Source organism: Leucopleurus acutus (assembly GCF_964270905.1).
Source record: "Leucopleurus acutus genome assembly, chromosome: 7".
Taxonomy (NCBI): Eukaryota; Metazoa; Chordata; class Mammalia; order Artiodactyla; family Delphinidae; genus Leucopleurus; species Leucopleurus acutus.
The window spans coordinates 35,020,894-35,047,290 of NC_139150.1; the positions used below are offsets into that span (position 1 = coordinate 35,020,894).

The following is a 26,397-nucleotide window of genomic DNA, read 5'->3' on the forward strand; positions in this document are numbered from 1 at the left end:
GTCTCCGCACACTTGCTTGCGGTCTTGGCTTCCAGCCACTTGCACGTGGACGGACCTCTGCATCCCCAGGCCTGCCCGCCACCCCGGCCTCGGCCATGCGTGGTCACTCACCATCGGCCGCACGACGCCAAGGCGGCAAAGCACTGACACAGCGGCACGCGGCGTGAAGGCCAGGTGCCCTTCCCATGTGCCCAGCCCTCTGGGCCCGACGTGCAGGGCACCGCCTGCGAGATGCTTTCAACCTAACCCCTCCAGGCCTGAGCTTCAGGTCTCAGGTGACTACTCTTCTCCAGGCCTCTGATTTCATCTGTGGACTTGGGAATGAGCCAGACAGATGCCCACGTGCTTCCCACACAGAAGTGCCCTTGATATGCCTCCTCAGCCAGGTTTGGGTCGAGTTTCTGACAGAGACTCCTCTATTGATGTGGGGGTGCCTGAGGGACAATCCAGGGACCATTTCCTGACCTCTCACTCTGTCTGGCCCAGACCCGACGTCATTGAGTACTATACAGGCATGGCCTTGGGTCAGCCGCGATCAAGGTAGTCGTGGTCACCGAATACCTGCTGGATCCAGACCCTCTGGAACTGGGTTGGAGTGGGGAGGAGAGAAAAAGAATCTGTGCCATTCCTTCTGCAAAAGGTAACCGACCAAGAACAGCTCCTGTGATAATCTGACTGCAAAACAACAAAAGTTACACTTCAGTTGGCCTCTATTATCTTATTCAGTTGGCTCAGCAGCATCTTACAGAATTTCAAGGGTATGTTAGAGATCATCTGTCTTAAACATCCTAAAACTCTAAAAATTAAGGTTGGAAGCAGATACCTCAGAGATGGGCAGAAGAAATGGAGGACAGCTAAAAGCCATCGGTCAGAGCCAAGCCTTTCCAGTCCCCAGGAGCTCTGACTCCTACTGGATTATCTGACCGAGTGCTAATTGGAGGTGCCAGTTGACAGATGAAACTGTGATTTCAAGTGAGAGCCCTGAAAGTCAGAAGGGCAGACCTGACATGCTATTGATTTGCAATTCAGCTGCTTCTCACATAGGCAACTAAAGCGTGCTCCAGCGACAGCAGCAGCAAGGATTTAAGTGCAGTTACTGATTTTTCCCAGGCCATGTAGGGGCAGCTCAATTATGTGGAAATATGCATGTGATATGTATATATTTGCGGGGAAAAAAAAAAGCCTAGGGAGAAAGGCACACCAAAATGTTAACATTCATTCATTCACCAGGTATTATCTATTTCGTGCCAGAACCTGCGCTACCGAGAACTAGCTGACAGCCTAGCAAGGGAGACAAACGGGGCTGCAAGACTAACACGTTTCATTTTCTTCTGATTCTTCCCTGAGTCTTCCACAATGTGGGTAGATACAAGTTTCCCACTGAAAAAGAAAATACTTTTCCTGGCAAAAGGTCAGCAGTCCTTCTGAGGCCGGAGTCAGAAGAGAGAGCCAACTCCTGAAGGCCCTCTGCTGACTTCCCAAGGTTCCCACGGAAAGAAAGGTGGCGGCGTCTTGTATCCCACTCTGCGATCCGAGACACTGGAAGTGGGTGCTCCGCGACTGACTCAAGCTGCGCGTTTCTGCTGCGGACCTGCAGACAGACTGCAGGACAGGCGGGGGCTAGAGACACAATCATAGCCACCTTGAGGGAACCCGCCGGCCCAGGACTAACCGGCTTCACAACAGGTTCAAGTCCCACAGGCCTGTGCTGCCGGAAACGGAAAGCCTGGGGCGGGCTGGCGATTGGACGCTGAGCCGGAAACCGGAAACTGTGTGGTGACGCCCGCTATGGCCGAGGCGGCGGCTGTTGTTGCGGAATCCCTGGCGGGCTACAGGGCTCGGGCGGCACGTGCGGTGCTAGAGCAGGTGGTGCTCCCGGGTGAGGAGCTGCTGCTCCCTGGACAGGAGGACGGAGAAGGCCCAGGAAGTGCAGGGGAGCGACCGCTGCGCCTGAACGCCGGGGCGCGCTCCCGGGGGCGCGTGGTGTGCGGCCCGGGCTTGCGGCGCTGCGGCGACCGGCTGCTGGTCACTAAGTGCGGCCGCCTCCGTCACAAGGAGCCCGGCAGTGGCAACGGCGGTGGCGTTTACTGGGTGGACTCGCAGCAGAAGCGGGTGAGCTGCGACTCCAGAGGGGTTGTACGGCCGGGAGAGGGCTGGGAATACTCTTCGGAAGAAGCACGGAAGGGGCCCTGGAGCCCTCTTCTGTTAAGGCTAGCCAAGAGCCACCGTAGTTCTGTGCTTACCTCTGCACCTCCTTTAGAGGGACCGTGAACAACTGGAACGTGGCCCGAGACGGGCGACCAGGAGAGAAAGGAGTCTGGGAATCTTGGCATGTAAGGGGATAAGGGCTGTGAGACATGGTTATTGTCTTCAAAACCCCATAGGTCAGGGAGCAGAAGACTTGTCTTTCGGGGTCCCAAAGAGCCAGGCTTAATGAATAGATGTCACAGGGAGCTCAGTTTCTCTTAGAATAAATAAGAACTCTCACATAGGAAAAAATTGTCTGACAATGGAATGGCCTTCCTTGGTTGTAAGGACCCCTGTGTCACTGTACTCATATGCAAACAGAAGCTAGAGAGTTTCTGATAAGAATACGGAAGAGGTAGGTGATAGTGATGTAAATGAACAGACTGTTAGAAGCTGGAAACCCGAGAGTTTATCATGTGATTGTTTTTCTTTTACTGAAAGTGACATAATAAAGTTTGTTGTAAGATTTTTATCGATTTGTAAACATGGATTTCAAAGTATTTTCTAAATATTTACAATGACAAACATAAAGTAACCACTAAGGACTTGCTGAAGATGTCTTAAAAATGATTGTCATTTGTGGTTGTGCTCTCATTCTGTTTTCTTTTGTAGTATGTCCCAGTGAAAGGAGACCATGTGATTGGCATAGTGACAGCTAAGTCTGGAGATATATTCAAAGTGGATGTTGGAGGGAGTGAGCCAGCTTCTTTGTCTTACTTGTCATTTGAAGGTGCAACTAAAAGAAACAGACCAAATGTGCAGGTAATGACAGGACCTTTGGTTTCAAAAGTAAAAGAAATATCCGTTCCCTAAACACTCAAATATCCAGAAGGCTACCGGAATGATCCTGTTTCCCTAGTTGTATAGGATGATCTTGGAGGATCTGTGTAATCACCCCAGGCTTCAAGAGTTCCTTCAGATGCTCCAGCTCTGGGACTGGAACCACATACTTATTTTACATTTGCTATGTTGTTGGATGTTTTCATCTCTACTGAGTTGGAAGGTTATATGTGTTCTCTCTGTTATTTGTTATGTCCATATACACCAGACAAGGAAGTAAGCCATAGGCTCAGAGAGGAAGGAGAGAAGAGTGGTGGAAATTGCCAGATCAGCCATCCATCTATCTTGGATGTGGGTCCCAGGACTGGCATTTCACAGCTTCAGTCACATCACTGTTTCCCAACAATCCCTTTTTGCAGCCGACAGAGGAGCAGTCTTGTTACCTCAAGTTTTCAATTTGGGCTTTTCAGGTAGCATGGCCATACTCTTCCTGTCCATCCAAGCAAGCCAGAAATTTGGTGGTTTCTTTGCCCTTTCTCACTCACCTCTCTTGTGTCTTTAGTTGCTTTATCTTACTGATCCTTTTTGAGTCTCTCTGATCTTCCATGAACACCCCTTTATTTCCACTTTGCAAGTTCAGGCCTTAGCTATCCCTTGATTGGATTTAGTCACTGACCTCCTTAGTAAAGCCTGCCTGTACACTTTTGCCCCTCCTTTTAAGAGCTGACAGCCTCACACACCCCTTTCTCAAAAAAAAAAAAAAAAAAGTTCTTCAAAGCCTACATGTTTCCTTGGTATTATGCTCCAGAGGTCTTCCCTCATCCGTAATTATATCCTCCATGTGGCCCTGCCTGAACCACACCAAACTATTTAAGAGCACTACTGAATTCATAATTTCCTGCCCTTGTACCTTTGCTCATGCTGTTCCCTCTGCTTGGATTACTCTTTCCCCTTCTTAGCCAGTGGAATACATGCTTATCTTTCAAGACCCAGGCTGAGCACCACCACCTCCATAGAAACATCCCTAATTTTCAGTCACTTTTCTTATTTACTAGATTCAGCCTTGAATGAAGTTTGTTGTTTATATGTATATCCCAACTGCCCTCCGAAACCAAATGCTTCTAAAGGCAGAAAATGTTTTGTTCCTCTAGTTCCTTGAGGAACTAACAATACTAGGTACTTAACAGAACAAGTTTACTCTCCCATTTCCTTAGTTTTGTCATTTTGAAGTTCAACTCTTTGAGGTTTTTAAAATAAAATTTTTTTATATTTATTTTTGGCTATGTTGGGTCTTCGTTGACACTTGCGGGCTTTCTAGTTGTGGCGAGCGGGGGTTACTCTTCGTTGCGGTGTGCAGGCTTCTCATTGCAGTGGCTTCTCTTGTTGCAGAGCACGGGCTCTAGGCGTGCGGGCTTCAGTAGTTGTGGCTTGCAGGCTGTAGAGCACAGGCTCAGTAGTTGTGGCGCACGGGCTTAGTTCCTCTGTGGCATGTGGGATCTTCCCGGACCAGGGCTCGAACCCATGTCCCCTGCATTGGCAGGTGGATTCTTAACCACTGTGCCACCAGGGAAGCCCCTAAAGTAAATCTTGCATGGAGAAATGTCACTGAATTACCAGTGTTCCATTTTGCTTGGAATAATTTGCATGCCAGGGGTTTCTGTAATTCTTTAAAGCAGTGCTGCGTAATAGAATTTTTTGTGATGATGCTAATGTTTTACATATGCACTGACTATTATGGTAGCCATTAGCCACACATGGCTGCTGAGCATTTGAAATGTGGCTAATGCAACTGAGAAACTGAATTTTAAATATATAGTTTTAATTAATTTAAATGTAAGTTTACATAACTACATGTGGGTAGTGGCTACTGTATTTTACAGTGTAACCCCAGAGGGTATTCTCTGGCTTTTTTTTTTTAAAATCAATTATTTATTCGTTTATTTATTTTTGGTTGCATTGGGTCTTCGTTGCTGTGCGTGGGCTTTCTCTAGTTGCGGCAAGCGGGGGCTACTCTTCGTTGCGCTTTGTGGGCTTCTCATTGCGGTGGCTTCTCTTGTTAAGGAGCACGGGCTCTAGGCTCGCGGGCTTCAATAGTTGTGGCGCAGGGGCTCTAGAGCGCAGGCTCAGTAGTTGTAGCACCTGGGCTTAGTTGCTCTGCAGCATGTGGGATCTTCCTGGCCCAGGGCTCGAACCCACGTCCCCTGCATTGGCAGGCGGATTCTTAACCACTGTGCCACCAGGGAAGTCCTATTCTCTGGCTTTGAGATGGCTCCCAGTCTGGGGATTTTTCTGGTGGGGGAAAGGTAGAGGTATGTGCGTTAATTTTGCCTTCTTTTAAGGCACAACTCCAGAGTGACTGTGAGAATCCTGGAGTGTAGTCAGTCATTTAGCCACAGAACTGCAGGTGGCTGGCATTGCTACCTATGGAAAAGAACCAACAGCAGCACCTATAGCATGGTTTGTTGAGAGGAAATGAACTGTTTTTTAATTATCATTGTAGGTTGGAGATCTCATCTATGGCCAGTTTGTGGTTGCTAATAAAGATATGGAACCAGAGATGGTCTGTATTGACAGCTGTGGACGAGCCAATGGAATGGGTGTGATTGGACAGGATGGTCTGCTTTTTAAAGTGACTTTGGGCTTAATTAGAAGGTAAGTCCTGATGCCTTCTGGCTTGCCTGTTGTCTTTTATATTATACCTTCTTAGAAAGCTGACTTATCTGTGGGATTTAGGTTCTTCATAACAATGGCTATAGCTCCTCAGTTAAAAATCAGTATCCATTTTAGCACAGTTGTAAACTCATGCATTTAGTCCTATCCTCTCAATGTGAATACATCAAATTCGGATGTATTTGGCGTTATAGTTTGTGTTGATATGGAGTCTGGATTTCTCTGCTGGAAGGTTGGTTGTTCCTTATAGCTGATATACTCAGACCAAATGTGAAAACTGGCCTTCCCCCACTTCTTAGTCACTTGTATACAGGTACAATTTACTATTGTACAATATCATCAAATTTCTCTTATAATGGAAGCCAAATGAAGCTAGGCTGACATGATCCTCAAGCTTATACAGACATTCACAGAAAGCTCCTCCTTTTCTGTCCTGGTAGATTTAGTAGTTCCCAGAAGCAGATTCTTTGTTAAGTTTAGACCTTTACCTACCCAAAGCTATGCCCTATTAAAGGGCTTTACTCCTAGAGCCACTGAGGTTCTTGCATATCTTGCATATCTCTTTGCTACTTATTCTGCAGATCTGCAGAATTAGTTCAAGAGATTAAAGAAGTATGTTATTAACCAAGCAGCACCTTTATGTTTTGAAAGAGTCAACACTCCTCTCCAAGTATTGAATTTAATACCAAGGAATAACTTACATGGTCAGGAAAATAAGGTTAAAGTGTTCTCTTAGCACCATAGACAGTAAGAAAGCTACAGTTTGAAAGTCAAGAATTAAGGTGCTCTGACAATGTGGAGGAAGAACTTTATACATTTTTTGTAAAGTTGGTGACATAGGGAGTTTGATTTCTTTGGAGAGGATAGTCCACCGTTGTGACCTGTGGTAAGCTTCTTGGAAGAAAGAGGGCAAATGTTGTCATGTGCCTTGTTCTTGGGATGATGTTGGTGGAGCTCTGAATAACTGTGGAGAACTGCTCAGAAAAGGAGACTTCTAAAGGAAAGTGAGGTCACACCCTGCCACTTTATTTTCATTTTCTTTCTCTTCCTCACCAGGCTGCTAGCTCCAGACTGTGAAATCCTACAAGAAGTGGGAAAACTCTACCCACTGGAGATAGTATTTGGAATGAATGGAAGAATATGGGTTAAGGCAAAAACCATTCAGCAGACTTTGATTTTGGCAAACATTTTAGAAGCCTGTGAACACATGACAGCAGATCAAAGAAAACAAATCTTCTCCAGATTGGCAGAAAGTTGATCTATGTGGGCTTTTTTATGGGTCAGTTGAGCCAAGAGACTCTGGGTTTCCCTGGGGGGAATGTTTCTCAGGTGAACCTCTCCTCATTAAATCTTCAGAAGACAAGATGTCTTATTAGAGTCCTAAATAAAATATTTTTATTAAAAAGTTACTGGCTGCCACTCATGTTCTTGTGGGTGAGACAAATCATTATAAAGTAATGATGTAGTTTTTTGTTTTTTACAATAAAGTTTACGAAAAGTTACTATTATGGTTTATTTGATGTTAACTCCCTTAGTGTTGCTAGAGTGCAGCTTCTATAATAAACTGCAAGTGAGCATTAAAATAAGTTATTTTCTGATGATAGTAAAACATGTTCACCAAAGAAAATGTAGACTACGTAGAAAATATAAAGCAAACAAAAACCACCTGTAATCCTATTGTTTAATGGGTGAGTATGTAACAGCTAACAATTATCGTGTGCTTACCACGTATCAAGTATTGTTCCAAAAGTGTTCTGCATGGATTAAATCATTTAGTCTTAGTAACTGCAAAGACACTTAACCTCCCAGTTGAAGAAACCGAGGCACAGACTTTAACTTGGCCTACATTCTCAACTATTTGTGAATGTATATTTTTCAAATTAGAACTACAGGATTACTTTATATACTACTTTGTTATATACTTTGATTCAAACAACATTTAATATATTTCTTTCATGATTGCTATTAAAAATTCAATAGTTGTATAATATTTCATTTTCATGTTATAGGATATTTTGGACATGTCTAGTTTTTTGTTGTTCTGTAGATAATACAATGATTAGGATCTCTGATTCCAAGTCTAGCCAAATCTTAACTTTGTTAGGATCATTTCCAGGAAGCCAAACAAAACACTACCTGCCTGGGTTTTGAAAAAATAGTAGAGGTTTGTGATGGAGAGGAAATTTGCATTTTAAGCAAAGCCTTTAAAGGTGAAAATGAAGCCTGACAGATGATCCAGGTCAGTGGTTCTGGGGTCAGAGACCTCCCTGATAATATATATAAGAGTTACAGACCCTGAAGCCTATCTATAGGAGGTCCCTTTTGGATGACAGAGATTATAGAACTCATTCAATATGTTGATAAAGACCAAGCAGCATTATATATTCCTAAAGATGTTTCCTGAAGACTGGGCCATTTTTAAGTAGTAAACTGATATAATTTATCAAGTGATCATAGCTGTTGAGGGAATAAATTGTGAAGGGGAGGGGACAGAGCACAGAAGTAACCTTTTGGCTCTTTTGAGATATAGAATACATTTTCTGAATTTGCTAGCAGTTTAGTTACCAAGTTTACTAACCCAAACTGGCCAGAGTAACTGAAGCAACTCTACCTGACTAGGACACGAGAAAAGATCACCGAGATTTAGGTTACCTAACATGCTTGTGTCAGATGCGATGTATTTTCTGGCTCTTTTCAAGTTAGACTTATCAATACTGTGTTTTTGCTTTTCATTTTGACCTGTTAATCACAAGTATATATGAAGAATCTAGTTTGCACAAGGCTCAGAAGGATACAAAGGTACTCCCACAAATTGTTAGGAGACTACTTGTTCAGAAGAGAGAAGCCCTCCACGCTCATACTCAGAATAGGGGAGACAGAGTAGGAGCCATAGATGGAAAAAAGTGCTATGGGGGGGCTTAAAGCAGGGCTAGGTTAGGAAAGGCTGATCCTGCAAAGCCTATGTACAACATATTACTTGAGTTGGGGAAAATCAGCATGATCGAGATGGCTGGAGAAAGTCATACAACTTTATGATGCCCGTGTAATGAAAATTAGACTCAATAGAATAATACTTACTTGATTATTTAAGCTATCGCTAAAGAGTAGGTATTTCACAAATAGATGTACAGAAGATGAATTAACACATCCAAAGCCATGTAGTTTTAGGGCTAATTCATTATTATGTAAACTTTTTAGTTAGTCAACATATATCTGGGCACTTCCTGTGAGCCAGGCACTACGGGAGATACAAAAGAGCATAAAATATGGTCCCTGTTAGTAACTCCTATCCCAGTGAAGAGCCAAGATGTCAAGTAAAGGCAAATGAGTACCACCACCATCCTCTGATCTGTTCTTTGGTCAAGGCAACTCCAGCAACTTCACCTCCTGCAGCTGCAATCTTAGGCTGTCCATCATTCCACTGAGTTCTGAAGAGTATAGCCTTTTCTGGAAGAAACTCCTTTCTTCAATGCTTCAGGCCAGTTTTGAGTCTCAAAGTAAGTGGACAGGATATCAAACACTGTTAGAAAGGTAAACAGAAAACATAGTGACCATACAGAAGAAAAAGAGAACTAGTAAATGACTAATGAGGAAAAAAGTGTTCTGGAATATTTTATTCAACAAACTTACTCTACCACACACGGTACTAGATCCTGGGGAGACAGAGGCAAAGACACAGGCCCTGCTTACCTACAAGGACCTCAGCCTACACTGAGAGATACAGGCCTGTGAATGGACAATGTTGCAACAGAGAGGAACACAGTACAATGGGAACAAAACAAGCCCTGATGTGGCCTGGGATGTGGAGGGGAGCAGCCAAGATGCCTGTGAACTGAATCCTGAAGGACAAATAGGAATTCACTGTTCAATGATAGATTGAAGGCATGGCATTCTAGGACAAGGGAACAATTTCAACTATCTTTAACATAGTTGGGAACCAGGAAGAAAATGAAAACTGCCTCTGAGAGGCCAGAATACATGTCACAAAGTACATACAGTAAAGTCCAAGCATATCAGTCACAGGGGAGACTGCTTCAGGGGCCGTTTGTACTGAAACACAATGCAAAGAAGCAGCATCAGAACTAATACACGTTAAGCATGGGCCATGTGAGCAGTACCTTGATTGATGGCCAGTATCTCTGAATGATAGTTCTTCCCATTCTGGCATCTGATCATGTATTCCTGGATTGGTAAGCGAGCAGTCTTGACAGAGTGTTCTTGGGCCTTTTGAAATGTCACCTTCTGTAAATCACAAATATTTTTCTTATAAAAATAATACACAAAGATAGTCTCATTGTAATATGCAGAGCAAACTGTAAGAATCCTCATGTACCACCACCCCAATTTCCATCTGTAATCATAATTAAATGATAAGTGTATTAAAATTAAGTAGCCTATGGTAGAATGGAAGAAAATGTAGATAAGGAAAAATGGCTTGTGCAGCAACACCTCACTTATTTGGGCTTCATTTATCTGCTGGCTTCCACTCACTACTACTTACAACCAAGAAGGAAATAAGTAAAAAGAGGCACAGTCTGCAGCCACAATCTGCATCCAAAAATCCAAGCCTTCTAACCAATGAGAGAACACTCCTGGCCCTAACTCAGTAAGACCCAATTCTAGACATCTGGAGTTTTCAGTCATAGCCAATTGGCAGCAGCAAATTAGAAATAAGGGAGACAGGATTCGAGTCAGGTATACCACCAGCAACAAGACAGCGTCAAGGTATGACAGCATATAGCCCAATGAAAAGGAAAGGCTCTGAAAACTACAAAAAGAAGGCAGAACTCAAAAAATCCAACAATCTGAGGCCATTTAGTGTCAGAGTACAGTAACTAATATCCCTTTAAAGATGTCCCTGAGTCATGGACTGAACTTTAAATTATACTCACTACCTGGTAAGAAGCTCTGGGAAGGTCATCTAACTATTCGTAATTTCAGGATTAAAGGTTTAGATTACTGAGAAAATTAGCATACTTAGGTTTGGAAGGGACCTCGGTAGTTAACTATTCCACTCCAACCACCCATCCAATGTTTGTCTATCCTCTATGAACTTTCCCAGATGGCCTCTGGCTTTAAATGGACAACTCTTGTGACAGGGAGTTCATGCATCCTAGGGTAACCCATTTCAATTTTGATAGCAGCAGTTAATAGGAAATCTTCTTGATATTGAGGCAAATTTTCTATTTTCCCTGAGATTTCCAGTCATCTGTCCTAGTTCTGTTCCCCCAGGGCCACACCAGGCAAGTAAAATGGCCCTTCCACAAGACAGCCATTCAGACACTTGAAGGCAGGGATCATGCCCTATGAATCCTCTCATCTCCAGACTGACAACCTCAGTTCTGTTGACCTTTCCTTGACTATGATTTAGTTTTGAGTCCCTGCATTATTCAGGTCAACCTCTTCTGAACTTGTTCTAGCTTGTCAATGTCTATTCATTTACTGTCCCATATTGACTGGCCACTGTGAGTATGGTCTAACCAACTAGAACAGTGTGAAGCAGGCCTAGCACCTTCTTTGTTCTGACACTGGACTACCTGCCTCTCAGATTCACATGAAACACAATTCCGAAAGAGGACATCCAAAAATGTTTTAAGTGATGCAATTCAGATGGGATAAAGGTACAGCTACTTAAAGGACTTCTTTGAAGGATAACACTCCTTTGCATATATGAGCTATGATTATGTTTTAAGTTTATTCCTTTATAATCACTCTGAACTGAAGTACAGAATTCAAAGTTAGTAGGAAACTTGGATGCTGCCCTGAAGGAGTTTATAGTCTAGTTTCTGTTCTCTGAACATTTAAAGATAAAATGACTCCCCTTGAAGAAATCTTGTTCTTAGCATATTTCTGTGAAGAAGCCAAACTCTTAAGTAACAACTAAACAAATCTTTGTGCCAGTTATTTTTCAGTTTAAATGTTGGTGGAAAATAAAAAGAGGACAGTGTGTTAGATTTGCACATCTATAGATCATACACTGCTCACTGGCCCTCTAGAATTGTCTGCTTCAAAAAAGGGGATGTCACTCTGCTGTGGAAGACTGTATTTGGTTGTTATGTCTCTTTAATCTCTTTTAACCTTAAATAGCCCCTATGACTATTGCAGTTTTCATTACATTGACTTTTTTGAAAGTCTGGTCCAGGTGTCTTGTAGAATGTCTCACATCCTGGATCTGTTTATGATTAAATTCAGTTTAAACATTTTCTAATAAGAATACTTCACAGGTAAGATTCCATCACATCAGGAGGCACATGTCACTATTGGTGATTCTAAGTTTGATCATTTGTTAAGATAGGGACCTCCAGATCACTTTATTGTAATGGTACACTTTTGTGGGCTGGTACTTCGAGACCACTTGGAATAGTCAGTTCCCTCACAACCTTTCGTTCAGTCAATTCCCTGAATCAGTGATTACACTGAGAGTGACAAAATGATGATTTCTCAATTCTATTTTGCATTTCTTATTTATTAACTGGCATTCTTTAGAGCTCTCTCCTCCCCCCACCTCCTGCCCATTTTTTAGATTATCACTATGGAGTCATGGAACTCTTTTTTAGAATAAATGCAATTCAGTTAAGTATCATCTGTGTCAAATATGTGTATGTATCTCATATATACATGAAAAAATATACTCACATATATGAAAAATATATGTATATAAAATATACCCATAAACACATACTTGTGTGATCACAGACTATATCAAGAGGGATACACAAGAAAACCATGGTTGCCTCATGCAGCAGATACTGGGTGACAAGGATGAGAGGCAGACTTACTTTTCACTGTGCTCCTTTTTATACATTTTAACCATTATATCATTATTTATTAACTATGCAATATGCTAATTAAATATTAAAAAATTATCTCAACAAATATTTGTATAATAGAAATATATTTCAAAACTCCAATTATTCCAATAAAATTCCAATTCAACAAAAGAAATCTGAACGTCCTACTAAGGTAGAGATTATGGGATAAGACTTCTGTCAACAGGGAAGATGGCCTAAGAAGGAACAAACTGCTCTTTCACAAAGAACAAACAGCTGGTAAGAATGCTGAATCAAAGCTTCCTTGGTCAAGATCAGAGTCATCCTTGCAGGACTGAAGAGAGGAGAGAAGAAAGGAGTTCAATAATGGTTATTTATGTAATTACTAAATACTTCCCATTCCAGTCCCTGACTGGATTCTGTCAGGTCAGTGTTGCTGACATTGCTGATGAGAAGAGAGGGAAGTTGGCAAGTAGGAGGGCCAACCTAGGCAGAATAGGCTCCTACTTCCTATTGCCTCTGAGTTTTTAGGCCTTTTGGCCTAAGATTATGACAGGGCAAGGATTTCTTTCTCTAAAAGAAAGTGCCACTTTTCAAAATGCAGTTGTCAGGCCTAAAATGTACACCTACCTTCTGAATGCTTTCGTCCACAAGTCCACCAAGGATGTAAACTTTGTTTAGATCAACATCTTCAAGAGCTAATGAAAAAATGAAGGCCACTGAGGTCAATCTGTTTTATAATTTCTAAATCCAAAGACTGTAAAAGGAAAGAATTATTAATGATAAAAGTAGAAATTTAATGAAATAGAAAACAAAAAGAGAGTAGATTTGCTAATTAGATTTGCTAATTCCCTGAAAAGATCAATTAAATGTCAATTAATTAGACATATCTAATCAAATATGCAGACTCAAATCACCATTAGGATTCAGAAAGGAGGCAAAATGTCAAAGGAAGGTAAAATTGAAGAGAATACTGAGATCAACTTCATACAATAAAATTGAAAATTATGCGAAATAGATGATTTTCTGGGAAAAAAATATTTATCTAACATCAATCTGAGAAGGGTCAATGTGAGGAGGTGACAAGGAAAACTCATGAGGATTACCAGGTAACTCAGAAGCTCCAGCTGAGGATGGAGACCCTAAATCTGTGCAGCTCTGTGCACGTGGCAGGACAAATATGAAGCATTCAGTGAGGTCTCTGTCCATAAGAGGTGTGCAATTAACGTCCATTCCTTTTTTTTCTTGGATACACCTTGGGTGGCTTTAACAAACTCTGACCCCGGGAATAATGAAATAAAGGGCTGGATGCAATGTGCTACATGAATGCATGCAGTAAAGTACATACCATGTTCTGAGTCAGGAGTCAGGTACACAAGGGTTTCCAGAGGAAATAAACTAAAGCAGTCTTCTTCTGTTATGTCTAGCTGAAAAATGTAAACAATCCAATGTAGTGTGAACTAGGTTAAGACACAGCCCACGCTGCAGTAACTAGTTACAGAGCATGTAGTTTCTATCAGGCATGGCTCCAGGTACATCAAGAGGATACATGTCTGACAACCTGTTCTCAGAAAGTGCCCAGTTGGGTAGCGGAAGTAGAAAGGTACAGACATTCGACCCTACAAAATGAGACAGAAAGTGGTAATGAGGCCCTAAGAGACATACCGGGAGCATGCCCCAGGACTACAGAGAGGGAATGACAACACCAGGGACAATGTTCTAGCAAAGGGAATGCTGGAACTGGGTTTCTGAAGAGGTGAGATTGACACACATACAAAAGGAAGAAGTATTCAAAGTGGAGGAAATCACCTAAGAAAAGCATGAAGACAGGAAAGCAAGGGGACTGAACTACGTGGCTCTTAGAGTGGATCTGTTTGGCTCACATACAGGAATCATAAAACACATACAGAAAAGTAAAGTTGGGAATGGCTGTGTTACAGGAGGGATCATTAAGGTAACAGCAACCACGACTAACTGTGCAGCACCACATAGGGTGCTTTTCACACTCGTTGCCTCAGAGGACCTCTCTGGAGAAGGCCACACTACCTAGTCTCAGCTACATAATGCAAACACACAAGGGCACTTTTAGTGGCACTTCTTAGGCACTGATCTGGATTCTTGCCTGTATGTCAATCACTACATTTAAGAGATCCTAGAGAAAGTATTGAAAGTAACTTAGTACTCCATAAAGCTCATCTTAAATCCATATTACTTCCATAAGGATTCTCTCTTTCCCCCAAAATTCATGTTCCCTAATTCTGCACTACTAAGAACAAGAAAGGAATCATGGCATGTCCCTAAAACATTCCTGGTACATAGTCTAGCATACAATACACTGGATACAAAATACAGCCCTAGATACTGGTAATATTAGTTTGCCAATGCAGTGGAAGGATGAAAATTTTAAAACATAAGAACTGATGAGAGGTTCTAAATTTTTAAAGATTGTAATAGTGAAAACATATAACATATAAACATTTTTTTTTACACTGAAATGTGAAAAAGTAAAAAAAAATTACTATTACCCCCTCCAACCTACTTTTCAGATGACAATCCAAATAATATGCAAAATGAGGCTTACCAGATAACTAGAAAATCCATCATTCATCCTCAAACACTCTTCATACAGGGGACTGTCTGTGGTGAATCCAGTGAGGCAGATCCAAAATGGCCTGTCAGCTTTTTTATTTGAGCCATACAACCTTCGGATCTGTCCAGCCAGTCTACTTAATTCCTTCGAAGAAGTAAGAACAATTTATGGTAGGAACATGCCCACTCTTTCTAAATTCATTATCAACAAATGGTTACTCAGTAAGTTCACTGAATACTACTCTGGGAAAGCTCATGAATTCAATGGCCCTTTTACTCCAGGAGTGAGTACATGCATGTATGCACGTATGTTACATCCCATGGTATCACACCTTATAGATGAAACTTAAGGTAATGATACTAGCCCAGAAAACCAAGACCTCTCCCTCCTTCTGGATCTGCTGATATATATGTATATATAAATATATACATATATATATATAAAATTTTTTTAGCTTTTACCTAAAATCTTACCATGTGGGCTTCCCTGGTGGCAGGGTGGTTACGAATCCGCCTGCCAATGCAGGGGACACGGGTTCAAGCCCTGGTCAGGGAAGATCCCACATGCCGTGGAGCAACTAAGCCCGCGCGCCACAACTACTGAGCCTGCATTCTAGATCCTGTGAGCCACAACTACTGAGCCTGTGAGCCACAACTACTGAATCCCACGCCTAGAGCCCGTGCTCCACAACAATAGAAGCCACTGCAATGAGAAGCCGCGCACTGCAATGAAGAGTAGCCCCCGCTCACTGCAACTAGAGAAAGCCTGTGCCCAGCAACGAAGACCCAATGCAGCCAAAAATAAATAAATAAAATAAATAAATTTATATATATAAAAAAATCTTACCATGTGATGGTTACTGTTTATCAAAAAGAGATTAGATTACTGCACAGATGTTTTTATACTCCATCAGTTAAACTTGGCACCTTCTCCCTAACTTCAGGAGCTGTCATAGGTTTGGAAGTTTTAACTTTCCATTCTGATTTATTAGAGATATCACCCGTATAGAAAGGTAGTTTCACAATCTGGCCTGATTTGGTTCAGTACAGGAAAAAAAAAAAAAGCTTTGGATTTGATTTAATCTGATATCTCAATTAATATAAACATTAGAAAATTCTTAGTTGACCTTTTCAGAGGACTATAGTTAGAGGTTCCATGGAAGAATCCTAGATCCTAATTTCTCTGAAAAACATGCAAACACTAGCATGTATAACAGGGATGTTGGAAAACACAGATTTCTTTTGTGGTGTAAGGCCTAAAATCAAGGCCCAATATTGTGTGCCGCTTTGATAGCTGGTGAAAATAAGAGGCCTTGAATGGCCTAACTGCAAGTTCCCCTCCCAATTCTGCTCCCCTGGATAAGGTTCACTAGCTAAACAATTTTTTTTTTTTAATCAAAGGGATTCCTTTGATAAAGGGTTCCTGCTATCCCTGAGTAGTGGGTTTCAATTCTCTGCCAGCCCATGGAATTATTACAGCAAACCAATCACATCTTCCTGTAGGAATCTAATTTCTTGATACTACAAAACCTACCCCCCACGGCCCCTGGTTGTTCATTCTGTTCCCGAGTGCAATCCCATGTGGCCCTGCATGATGTCCAGTGTCATCCTCCCCTCGGGCTGAGTATATGTGACCAATAAACTGCTATAGATCTTATCTGTCCAGTGTCGAGTGTTGTGTGTTCAGCCATCCCCAGAATCATACGGTGAAAAATCCCTCCTTCACCGACAGGGCAGCTTTTTAAAACACACACATTGTAGAAAGACCTCCCACCAGGTAATCTCCCCACAACATGCAACCAGGCGAATATTCCTCTCCCCGGCAGAAGGCCAAAGATTTCATCTCTGGAGAATTCAACCTGAAAGTCTCCATCTAGACTGGGGATACCATAAGCACAGAGGCAAAGGCAGTGGGCTCAAAACAGAAGATAAAGGAAAAATTTTTAAACTAAACCATATGTCTATTCTCTTCCTGATTCTTTACAACAGCCATCTCAGAACTTAGTAGCCATGTGTAGAAAACTAAACACATCTGCTGGTTTACCAGAGAATCATAGAAGCTGGAGCTGGTCATGTTCTTTGTGAAAGCTGTTCCCACCTGGACCTCCCTCAGGTGAGCAGGAATTCAGAGTTCAGTGGATGTTTTACCTTCTTAGACATGTGATGGGTCATACTCAAATCGATACAGAGTCTTGGTCCTGAGTGTTTGGCTTCCAAAAGTCTTTCCTTGGTTAAGGATCTCAGAAAACGTTTGCTGTGCTGGGGGTAGATGCCTAGAGTAGAAATATCAGAAAGGAATAAACATGGAAAAACTGAAAAATGTTATTCAGTAAGAAATAAATCTCCCCAGCCAGGTGAGTAATTTTTGCATATGAAGAGAAACTGGAAGCTCATGCAAGGTATTCATTCATTAGGCAGTTTAGGTATAGCAGAATGGTAAAATGAGTGCTCTGGAGCACACTGCTGGATCGAAGAGTTCAGTTTGTTCATTTATTACCTATATGATCTTGGGCATGTTATTTATTTCTTTGAGCCTCAATCCCTTCACCTAGAAAATGAGGATAATAAAAGTACTTACCCTTATGGTAATCCATGTAAAATTCTTAGCACTGAACCTAGCACATAGTACTGAATAAACATTGGCTGTTGTTGTTATCATTCTTTCTACTTCTGAGCTTATAAACACATACATGCACTAGACAGCTATATTTGAAAGGCAGCCTCAAATGTTGCTCTCTTTGATACTTTGATTCCCAACAAAATAGGCTAATAGGTCCTATCTCCCAGATGTTTGTTTTACTTAAAAACACTATCCCTAACTCTCCTAGGAACAGGCAGATACCAGTTTGCTAAGAAATAAATATAATTACACCAGCAATCTGATTTATTGTTACCTGAATTTTCTACACGATTGGCTTTTCTTCTTTCTTTCTCTTGTCTTCTTTTACTCTTCTTTGCTGCAACTATCTTTTCCCAGTGTCTCTGTTTTCTTTGGACATTTTTCTTATGTTATCCAGAAAACAAAATTGTTTGAGAACTTCATAAGCACCAAAAAGGAAAATGAATATTAGAAACAGTTACTTAATTATTTTTTAAATTTAGATTAAAGTTAGGAGAGAAAAAGGGTATTAGTCTTAAAAACAAAAATGGGAGGGAAGAGATATGGGAACATATGCATATGTATAACTGATTCACTTTGTTATAAAGCAGAAACTAACACACCATTGTAAAGCAATTATACTCCAATAAAGATGTTAAAAAAAAAAAAAAGGACTAGATTGCGTTTAGAGAAAGCAGAACCCCAGAAAAGAGATGTGACATGCCCAAGGTCACAGTAAATTTATTAGGGACAGGGTTGAGATTTCCTGACCCTTCTGAGGTGTACAAAAATTCCTCTTAAGTTTACTTACTTTTTCTATGACTCAAATGGAACTGAAACCTTAAGCCAGGAAACTCATCCCTCGGAATACACCTAACTCATTCCCAGTCTTTTTTTTACCAATATCTATCCTTAGAACAGGAGTCTCTGGAACATTCCATCGTCTCAAAGCCCGTGACCATAAGCAATCCATTCCACTCACTGAGCGCCACACTGCATTGCTTGTAGGCAGGGTCATCTCCTCTCGATGCTCACATTCCACGTCAATCTGTAGAAGCTGGAAGCTTTCAGAGATGCCATCTTCACCTGTGTCCTCTAGGGTGACTTCTTGCTCCTGCAGCACGTGTGACTCTGTTTTCTGAGAGCTCCCTTCTAACTTCCAGTCCATGTGCTTAGTCCTCTGTCCTTTTCACCTAGATTAGGAAAAGGCACAATTATGTGAGACATTACATTATTTAACTTGCAGAGGTATTTCCCTATATCCAAATGACAAACAGGGTTACTGCATTACTGAAGGAGTAGAAGTGTGTAAAATACTAACACAGATTAACTGAACTGAGAAAAGCATGTGTGTCTCCTAGAGAAATAAGTCAGCACAGAAACCTTTCAGTAGTAAGGAAGCCAAATTCACTTCTTAGAAGACAAGCACAACTCCTGACAACCCCAAGAAATCAAAGATTATTCACTGCTGCAGTGACACAGATAATGAGTTCATTACTGTATTCTTTGAAATGCACGTATGAGTTGAGGGCGAGACAGAGATGGCAAAATCCACCTATCCCATTATGTTTCTGTTTATTTTCAAAACCATTCCTTTAGCAAATATTTACTGAGCACCTACTCTATGCAAAGTCCTGTACTAGAAACATCCTGGGAGGTTCACAGCTAGCCAAAAATTATGGTGAAGAGTGGCCCAAAACCAACCAAGAATTCTAGGTTGCACACATTCCCTCCCCCAACTCAGTATCACGGCAGCAGAAAGCCACAGTCATAGTGGAAACGGCTAATATCCATCAGAAGCGCCGAGGTAGAAAAAAATGAAGAACCATTGTTACAACACACTTAACTAATGTAATAATTTCAAAGTGGTGTTCAAACTCCTTGAGGAAGATATAACTAAGAAGTGTTCTAGTCTACAGCTAAGTGTCACAAAGAATGGTATAACCATTGCTCATGGCTGCTCCTCTGAGCCTAGTGTGCTACCTACGTATTAGGAAAAGTGTATCGTTGAAAAAATAAATTATGTAATATGATCCATGCACATGGTAAAAAGACTTAGTTGTAAGAAAAGTAATGATCAATTCTCTGACCCCTTCCACCTGGGGGGGGGTGGGGGGGTGGGGGTGGGCAACGCTTGTTAACCAGCTGTTTTTAGTTCTGGTAATTTACTCCTTAACCTGAAATCATATGCTTACACCATTACTTCCTGATTCATCAACTTTCCCTATGAAACACTAAAATTCAAATCACTTTAATTAGCCCCTTTTTTTTTTAGCTCTTCTCTTAGTTACCTTGACCTTTAAATTCTTTTGAGGTATAATTTACACAATAAAATGCCAAGATTTTAAAGGGTGTAGCTCAACAAGTTAGTGTGTTGGGAGGGATGGTGGGGAGAGGTTTGAAGGGGTGGGAAGTGACGGATGGGAATATACAAGCTCAATCAGTTTTTGACGAGTGCGTAGGGCCTGTATTACCCACACCCCATCAAGATATAGAACATTTCCATCACTCCAGAAAGTTCCCTTCCTTCTGCACTTTCCAAGTCAATCTCCATCCCATTCTCACTGCTTTCCAAATGCAATCATTGCTCTTTTTTCTATAACCATAGATTAGCTGTGCCTTATGTTATTTAAATGGACTCAGACAGTGTGTACTCTTTTGAACTTGGCATTTTGCCCCACAACTTGTTTTTGAGATTCATATATATTGCTTCATGTATCAGTAGTTTGTTCCTTTTTATTGCTGAACAGTATTCCACACATGAAAATATCACAATTTGTTTATTCTCCTGTTGATAGACATTTGAGATTTTTCCAGTTTGTGGCTTTTACGAATAAAGCGGCCAAGAAATTCTCATACAAGCGTTTTTCTGGACATATGTTTTCCTGTCTGTTGGCTAAGTACTAACAGAATTGCTGGGTCATAGGATGGGTGCTATTTAACTCCTAAGAAACTGCCCTCAATTTCCCAGAATGATTGTAACATTACACACTGCTGTCAGCAGTCTGTGAGAGTTCCAGATGGTCTGCATCATCCCCAACATTTGCTGTTGTCAGGGTTCTTAATTTTAACCATTTTTGTGTAGTGGAACCTCACTGTTTTAATTTGCATCTGTTTGATTATTAATGATATTGAGCTTTTTTTTCATGCAACTTATTGGTAATTCATAATATATCTCTGTGAGATACCTGTTCAAGTTGATGACATTGAAATTAAAATGGAGTAATAGTTCAGGAATACAAAAATGGGGTTGGGTGGCCATTGAAGATCTGGTCTCAGGCACGGCTGCATCACTGAGAACTTGAACTTTCTCTGAACTGTACCACACCCAAGGACACCATCAGTCATACTCTAACACCGGCCAGCTGCAATATTACGGTCTCAAGGTCTCCCCTTGTAACTATGCAACAATTTCAGACCCCAACCAATCCTTACTTAATAAGCACCCTTACTTCTTGCCACCTTCAATTATAATTCTTGATAAATAACTCATGTAACTAACTGTAACCTTGCAGTTTTTGCCTTTATAAGCTTGCCCCATTTTGTAGCCTGGAGGAACAAAATTCAAGTGCTTCTTGAATCTGTGTCTCCCATGCTATAGTCCTCAATGTGGCTAGAATAAAACTCTCTTCTATTCCTAGTATAGATTGTTTACTGATTATTTGTCTGGACACTTACAATGGCCTATATTGATAATTAATGATCATCCATTGTTCTCTGCACTATCTGGTCTACTTGCTGTTGCTGTTCCTTAAACATACCAAGGATGTTCCCACCTTAGCGCCTTTGCACTTGCTGGTCTTTCTACCTCAATCCTCTTCTCCTAGATAATTATATGACTACCTTCCTCACTTCATTCAGATTTTCATTAACCAACATGGAACAACTTTTTACTTATTTTTTTTTGTCTGAATTTTCCCCTTCCTATAATGTAAGCAAGTGTTCTGTTTGCTTCATTCACTACATCCTCAGTGCCTGGCAACGAGCTTCGTACATAACAGACGCTCAATAAAGACTTGCTGAATTAATAAATCCTCCACTCCACCATCTCTGCGTTGACAGAGGCCTCAGAACTTTTTTCTAACCCAAGTCCCACCTGATGAGCATATCCCTGGGCGCTAAGTGATGGAGACTTCTCTCATCTCCTCGTTCTAAGTTTCAGCCACCAAAGCCGGCTCCACTCCTCGGTCACCTTCAGCACTAGAACACCCTGACCCCAATCTCGAGTGTACACCGCGTGCAAGCCCAGTCTGGTCCATAAGCTGCGAGCACGACGGGAAGCAGGAAGGAACAGCGCCAAGAAGGTGGGGTACATGAGGCCACACGACGGCTGGGCGGGCGCCTGCTCCCCAGGCGCCTGTCTGCCCTGCCCACGAACGAGGCGGCATTCCCAGGCCGGACCCCCAGCCCCCACCCCTGCAGGCAACGAGGCCTCGGCGTACCTGAACCCGTCTCCTCACGCAGCAGCAGAGAAACCCACCAAGCCCCACCTCCGACTTCACTTCCGGTTCCTGCCCCTCTCCGAGTAGCATTCTGGGAGTTGTCGTTTTCAGCCTAGCGGCTGTGTGTTCCGCGAAGACTTGGGCTTCGGCTGCCATGCCCACGGTAGTACTAAGGAGCTGCGTCCCGCCAGAAGGTTGCCGCGCCTCACTGAGCCTCCGTTTCCTCGCATGTTAGCTGGGCATACAATCCCAGCCGCTCGCCGACCTCACAGGGCTGCTGCAGGTGACCAGGCGCTTTGATGGCTGTCAAGGGCTGGACACGGCGAAGGTGGGCTGAAACCAGACTCGAACCACCCCTCATCTCGCAATCTGGGGGCCTTGCCTTCCCCTGGTCTCCCTGGGCTTCCCCACAACCAGAAGAGCCCACGAGCTGACATAGTTCCCCTCACCACTAGCTGGCCATCCAGGATCATAACAGATATCCCGGCTTGGGCAGATCACGAATTAGTCTAGCCTCTGGCCACTCTCCCTCCTCTTTCTCGCCTCACAAATCCACGGGGAAACTTGAGTCTCAGAGACCTGAAGCGACTTGTCCAAGCCTTGGCCTGATAAAAGCTATCAACCACTCTTCCCTTTATTCCTGCAGTTCTAGGGGTCTCATGCTTTCGAGAGACCCTACCATGAATGAGCCTGAAACACCTCCTGCCCAAGAAACCACAGCCTTGTTGGATCCGTCCTTGGCCTCACGGTTTCCCCTCAGGACTTTTCTTTCCACAGCTTCTCCAGCACCTCCCACCCCATCCCCAGTCCATGCTTTAACCCATCCTTTATAATCTGCTACTGGAGCAACTTGTAAAATACTAAAACTAAACATGCTTTCTTCCTCAAAGGGCTTTTTCGGAAACCCAGCTGTCTTCTCTGCTCAGAAGCTGGCCTTGGCTTTCCACTCAGCAGGACTTGCAAAGTGGCTCAGATGGTCTTCAGTTGCTCCCACCACACCTTCCAGTCCCTGCACCTTGCACTCAGCTGTACCGAATACCTTTCCTCCCTCCCTGCCACTGCTCTGGTGTCTCTTCACTTTTCAATGAGCTCATGAAGCTCATTCAAAAGTGGGGCTTTTCCCCACAGAAAGGCCACCTAGCTGGTATCACTGCCCAGCCCCCTCCGGCGTCCATCCATTTGCCGAATGATTATGTGTCTCCCTTACTCCAAACCCCTCAGTGGTTTCCCATTGTAATTGGATGTAAAATCTAACCTCCCCAAGGCCTTGCATGGCCTGGTTCCTGGCTGACCCTCCGACCTCATCTATCACTCTTCCTCCAGTTTGCTGTGTTCCAGTCACACCCATCTTCTTGAAATGCTTTAAACACAACAAAAGCCTTTGCAGTTACTGTTCCCTTTTCTCTCACTTTTTACATGGCTGGCTCCTTCTTACCCTTTAAGCTTCTGCTTAAACCTTCCCTCTTCAGAGAGGGCTTTACTGACCACCCCGCGCCCCCAGGGAAAATTGGCTTATCCCAGCCCCATCTTGGCACTCTTCGTTTTCTTTATTTCAATCTTCACCTATCAGTAATCTTTTTTTTTTCTATGTCTTCCCTGCTGATTATAAGTTCCTCGAGGGGACTTACATCTATCATGTTAGTGATTGTATTCCCGGTGCCAACGCACAGTAAATATTTGTCAACAGGATAAACAAACAAGTGATTTTTCTCCCTTCTTGAGAAAAACTTACCTTCCTATCTACCAAAATCAGAACCTGACACACAATAGCTACTCAATCAATACTTTTTTTTAAAAAAAACACTACTTTATTTTTATAAATTTATTTATTTATTTATTTTTGGCTGTGTTGGGTCTTCCTTGCTGCGTGTGGGTTTTCTCTAGTTGCAGAGAGCAGGGGCTACTCTTCCTTGCGGTGCGCGGGCTTCTCATCGTGGTGGCTTCCCTTGTTGCGGAGCACGGGCTCTAGGTGCGCGGGCTTCAGTAGTTGTGGCACACAGGCTCAGTAGTTGTGGATCATGGGCTCTAGAGTGCAGGCTCAGTAGTTGTGGTGCACGGGCTTAGTTGCTCCATGGCATGTGGGATCTTCCCAGATCAGGGCTTGAACCCGTGTCCCCTGCATTGGCAGGCGGATTCTTAACCACTGCGCCACCAGGGAAGTCCCCAATCAACACTTCTTGACATACTAGTTCTAATTAATGCTGCCTCCTACAGGAAGCCTTCCCTGATCACCACTCCCCCCAACACCCCCAAATTACTTCTCTCCTCTGAGCTCTTACAGCACCTTATCTGTTCTCTTTGGTAGTCCTGAGCACACCATGCCTTAGGTAGGTCTCTATCTCTACATGTCATCTTACCTCTCGGACCAGGAGCCCTTGCAGATAAGATTCTCACCCAACTATTTACATCCATAATCCTACATCAGGCACCCTGGCATGGGTGTACCATAAATGTTTGTTTAAAGAAATAAATCCGCCAATATGTTGGTGGGTGGAAAAATGAAGGAGTGTAAATATCCAGTCGTTTCTCAGTCATTAAACAATTGATTCTTGTGTTGGGGAGTAGGCAGTCCTGTCCTGCTCTCATGTAGGGAGCTGTGTATCTCAGAGAAAGTGCTAAACATGGCAAACCCCCTGTACTTTAGCTTCTCAACAAGCAATGAGGGGTTGCTTCAGAACTTCTGGGACTTAGTACACCTCATGGAGGCTCAGAGCAAAAATGCCGGCTCCATACAGTAGCAACCCAAGGAAGCTAACGGATTTGAGGGGAGAGGAAGCAAAGGAAGAAGGAAACAAAACATCCGAGTGCCTATGCCTGAGGCTTCACAGTCTCCATCCTGCCTTCCATGAGAATTTATTTCTCACAATAATGCTGAATGTGTATTATATAACAATCTCTAGTTTGGGGTGTTGTGTTGATAAGAAAATGTATTCAAGTTATCCAAATAAGGCATCTGGCACATTGTAGGCCATCACTAAATGAGACTAGTGTTATTTCCTTTTGTCATTTGGGGAAAATGAGGCTCAGAGAAGCACCTATAACAACACTGCCAGGATTCAAGCTCTGATTGCGTTGAAGTCCTGAGCTCCTTCCCTAAGCTTGTGAACACAGTAAAAGTATTCAAGTCCTGTTTAGCATCATACAATTTTTAGTATTTCAGTGTCCTATTGTTCCTATTTTCCATTGTCATGAAATCACTTTAAATCTGTTTTCAAGAGCCTTATTTAAATTTTATTCAAAGTATTCTGTGAAAAGAAACAGGCCTTTAAGAAAATAAATCTTTTCCTGGCACTAGTACTGGTTAACTGGCTACTAAGTAACTGGTAACAGGGGATGGGTAGATTCTCTTCTCTTCTCCCCAAATATTGCTTTCCTTCTGATTGGCAAGAGCTTGGGTATGTCACTTAACACCCTCACCTTTGCCCTGCTTTTGCTGGGTGAAGGAGAGAAATTAGGGAACTTTAGAGGAGACAAATTGCAGAGGAAGCACTGAGCCCACAACTGATCAGGAGCCCCAGAAGGACCCCTTGAGTAAACTCTGATAGCCCAAAGTGAGTGTCTAGACCACCTTTTGCCTGGACAGAAAAGCCAGGGGAAAAAGACCTCTCAAGGCTGTCTTCAGGTCAGTTTTCCTGGAGTCTGAAAACAAAATGCAAGGAAGGGTTTCATACTAGGAGAAGAATCCATAAACTTTGGGGATTATTACTAACTTTTTTGGAGTATTTACTAGATTTCTACCCTACAAAGCAGGCACTAGTATCCCCAATATTCAGAAGAGAAAACCAAAGCACTGAGAGGTTAAGTAGCATGTCTGACCAAGGTCCCACCAAGATTAACAGGGATTAAATGGCTCTACTGGAATTAGTGAGAAAGGTACTGAATATATTTCTTTTGCTCTAATATTATTCTTAAAAAGGCAAATCTAGTTCAGGGTTTTAATGTTTGCCTTTTTAGATATTTAAAACGGATAGAGGGTGGAGTCAATTTCAGGTAACGCACAGAGCACACACCTGGATATGGGGGGCCAGGCAACTGAGGTGCTTACTGCCACCTAGTGGCAACCTATGCTTATCGCAGCGAGGCCGCCAAGAATACCAGGCCTCCAGGCGCAGGTGCTGCAAACCAAAACTTGTGAAGGTGGAATCTATCAAATATCCCAAGTATTCACTCCTATTTGCAGAGGTTATTGCCAAATCAGTGTGATGTGAGAAGTCAAGACAATTTTTCAGTGGCTCCACCTTCCTCCCTCATCCCTGCCTTCTTGGGACAGTTTGTGGCTTCTTGCTTCCACACTCACAGG

General features: G+C 42.5%; 2 protein-coding genes across 3 annotated transcripts; one reads left to right on the plus strand and one right to left on the minus strand.

Moving 5' to 3' along the window:
- Positions 1-1,787: 1,787 nt before the first annotated feature.
- On the plus strand, positions 1,788-7,244 carry EXOSC3 (exosome component 3). Its single transcript, XM_082842018.1, has 4 exons — positions 1,788-2,112; positions 2,860-3,009; positions 5,528-5,679; positions 6,754-7,244. Exons 1-4 carry the CDS (start codon positions 1,789-1,791, stop codon positions 6,953-6,955), a joined length of 828 nt encoding a protein of 275 aa, XP_082698144.1. The 5' UTR covers position 1,788; the 3' UTR covers positions 6,956-7,244.
- A 1,556-nt stretch (positions 7,245-8,800) lies between these two features.
- TRMT10B (tRNA methyltransferase 10B) lies at positions 8,801-18,857 on the minus strand. 2 transcript variants are annotated; one of them, XM_082843544.1, is made up of 8 exons: positions 18,638-18,857; positions 17,951-18,059; positions 17,205-17,329; positions 15,049-15,201; positions 13,816-13,894; positions 13,098-13,165; positions 9,816-9,939; positions 8,801-9,188 (listed from the first exon to the last, which is right to left on the minus strand). In XM_082843544.1, the coding sequence occupies exons 1-8, from the start codon at positions 18,821-18,823 to the stop codon at positions 9,172-9,174; spliced, it is 861 nt and encodes a 286-aa protein (XP_082699670.1). In that variant the 5' UTR covers positions 18,824-18,857; the 3' UTR covers positions 8,801-9,171. The 2 variants fall into 2 exon arrangements, with proteins under 2 accessions (XP_082699670.1, XP_082699669.1); XM_082843543.1 differs by having other exon boundaries at positions 8,801-9,217.
- Between the last annotated feature and the right edge of the window lie 7,540 nt (positions 18,858-26,397).

Excerpts from the sequence above, each read along its gene's own strand:
- EXOSC3 (XM_082842018.1), top strand. The coding sequence starts at position 1,789 with ATGGCCGAGGCGGCGGCTGTTGTTGCGGAATCCCTGGCGGGCTACAGG. Across the intron at positions 2,113-2,859 it reads TGGACTCGCAGCAGAAGCGG|TATGTCCCAGTGAAAGGAGA; the intron begins GTGAGCTGCGAC and ends TTTCTTTTGTAG. Across the intron at positions 3,010-5,527 it reads GAAACAGACCAAATGTGCAG|GTTGGAGATCTCATCTATGG; the intron begins GTAATGACAGGA and ends TTATCATTGTAG.
- TRMT10B (XM_082843543.1), bottom strand. The coding sequence starts at position 18,823 with ATGGACTGGAAGTTAGAAGGGAGCTCTCAGAAAACAGAGTCACACGTG. Across the intron at positions 15,202-17,204 it reads CCCATCACATGTCTAAGAAG|GAATTAAGTAGACTGGCTGG; the intron begins GTAAAACATCCA and ends ACTTCTTCGAAG. Across the intron at positions 13,166-13,815 it reads GACTCCTGACTCAGAACATG|CTCTTGAAGATGTTGATCTA; the intron begins GTATGTACTTTA and ends TTTTTTCATTAG.